The sequence below is a fragment of the Parus major genome, unplaced genomic scaffold (genome assembly GCF_001522545.3).
Source record: "Parus major isolate Abel unplaced genomic scaffold, Parus_major1.1 Scaffold570, whole genome shotgun sequence".
NCBI classification, from domain to species: domain Eukaryota; kingdom Metazoa; phylum Chordata; class Aves; order Passeriformes; family Paridae; genus Parus; species Parus major.
In genome coordinates, this window is record NW_015379458.1 from 13,907 (window position 1) to 15,171 (window position 1,265).

A 1,265-nucleotide genomic window follows, 5' to 3' on the forward strand; every position below is an offset into this window, starting at 1 on the left:
TGTCCCCACCGTGTGGCAGTGCCAGCCCCAGCAGGACGGATCCCCGCTGTCTCTCGGCCTGGAACAGCGCAGGGAAGCAGGAGCGCACGCTCAGGGCTCGGCTGTCCCCGGCAAACACCCCCCGGCACAGACTGTCCACTGCCAGCTCCGCCACCTGCGGGGACACACCGACACGGGGACACGGGACAGATGGACACGGGGACACGGGACAGATGGACACGGGACACACCGACACGGGACAGATGGACACGGGACACACGGACACGGGGACACGGGACAGATGGACACGGGACAGACACACGGACACGGGACAGATGGACACAGGACAGATGGACACGGGGACACGGGACAGATGGACACGGGACACACGGACACGGACAGATGGACACGGGACAGATGGACACGGGACAGACACACGGACATGGGGACACGGACATGGGGACACGGACAGATGGACACACGGACATGGGGACACACGGACACGGGACAGACACACAGACACAGGGACACATGGACACGGGACAGACACACAGACAGATGGACACGGGACACACGGACACGGGACAGACACACAGACATGGGACAGACAGACATGGGACACAGACACGGGACAGACACACGGACACGGGACACACGGACATGGAGACAGACACAGGAGCAGACACAGGGACACACATGGGACGTGAGGATGGACACAGGGACACGGGGACAGCAGGGACCGACATGGGGACAGTGACAGTGAGCACAGGGACAGTGACAGGGACAAGGGACAGGGACAGGGACAATGAGCACAGGGACAGTGACAGACAGGGGGACAGGGACAGTGACAAGGGACAATGACAAGGGACAGTGACAGGGACAAGAACAGTGACAATGAGCACAGGGACAGCCATGGGGACACAGGGACAGTGACAATGAGCACAGGGACAGTGACAATGGGGACAAGAACAGTGACAGGGACAGTGACAATGAACACAGTGACAGGGACAGTGACAGTGACAAGAACAGTGACAGGGACAGTGACAACAGGGACAGTGACAGTGACAAGAACAGTGACAGGGACAGTGACAACAGGGACAGTGACAGTGACAAGAACAGTGACAACAGGGACAGGGACAGTGACAATAGGGACAAGAACAGTGACAGGGACAGTGACAACAGGGACAGTGACAGTGACAAGAACAGTGACAACAGGGACAGGGACAGTGACAATGGGGACAAGAACAGTGACAAGAACAGTGACAACAGGGACAGGGACAGTGACA

The 1,265-nt window shown here is 58.9% G+C and overlaps 1 protein-coding gene across 1 annotated transcript in view; it reads right to left on the minus strand.

Moving 5' to 3' along the window:
- PPOX (protoporphyrinogen oxidase) overlaps positions 1–268 on the minus strand; it is a gene marked incomplete at its 5' end in the record, with an annotated part of 9,114 nt that extends 8,846 nt beyond the window's left edge. The window contains one exon of the mRNA XM_015616643.1: positions 10–268. Coding sequence (XP_015472129.1) covers positions 10–268 — 259 coding nt within the window. The remainder of the gene's footprint in view (positions 1–9) is intronic.
- Between the last annotated feature and the right edge of the window lie 997 nt (positions 269–1,265).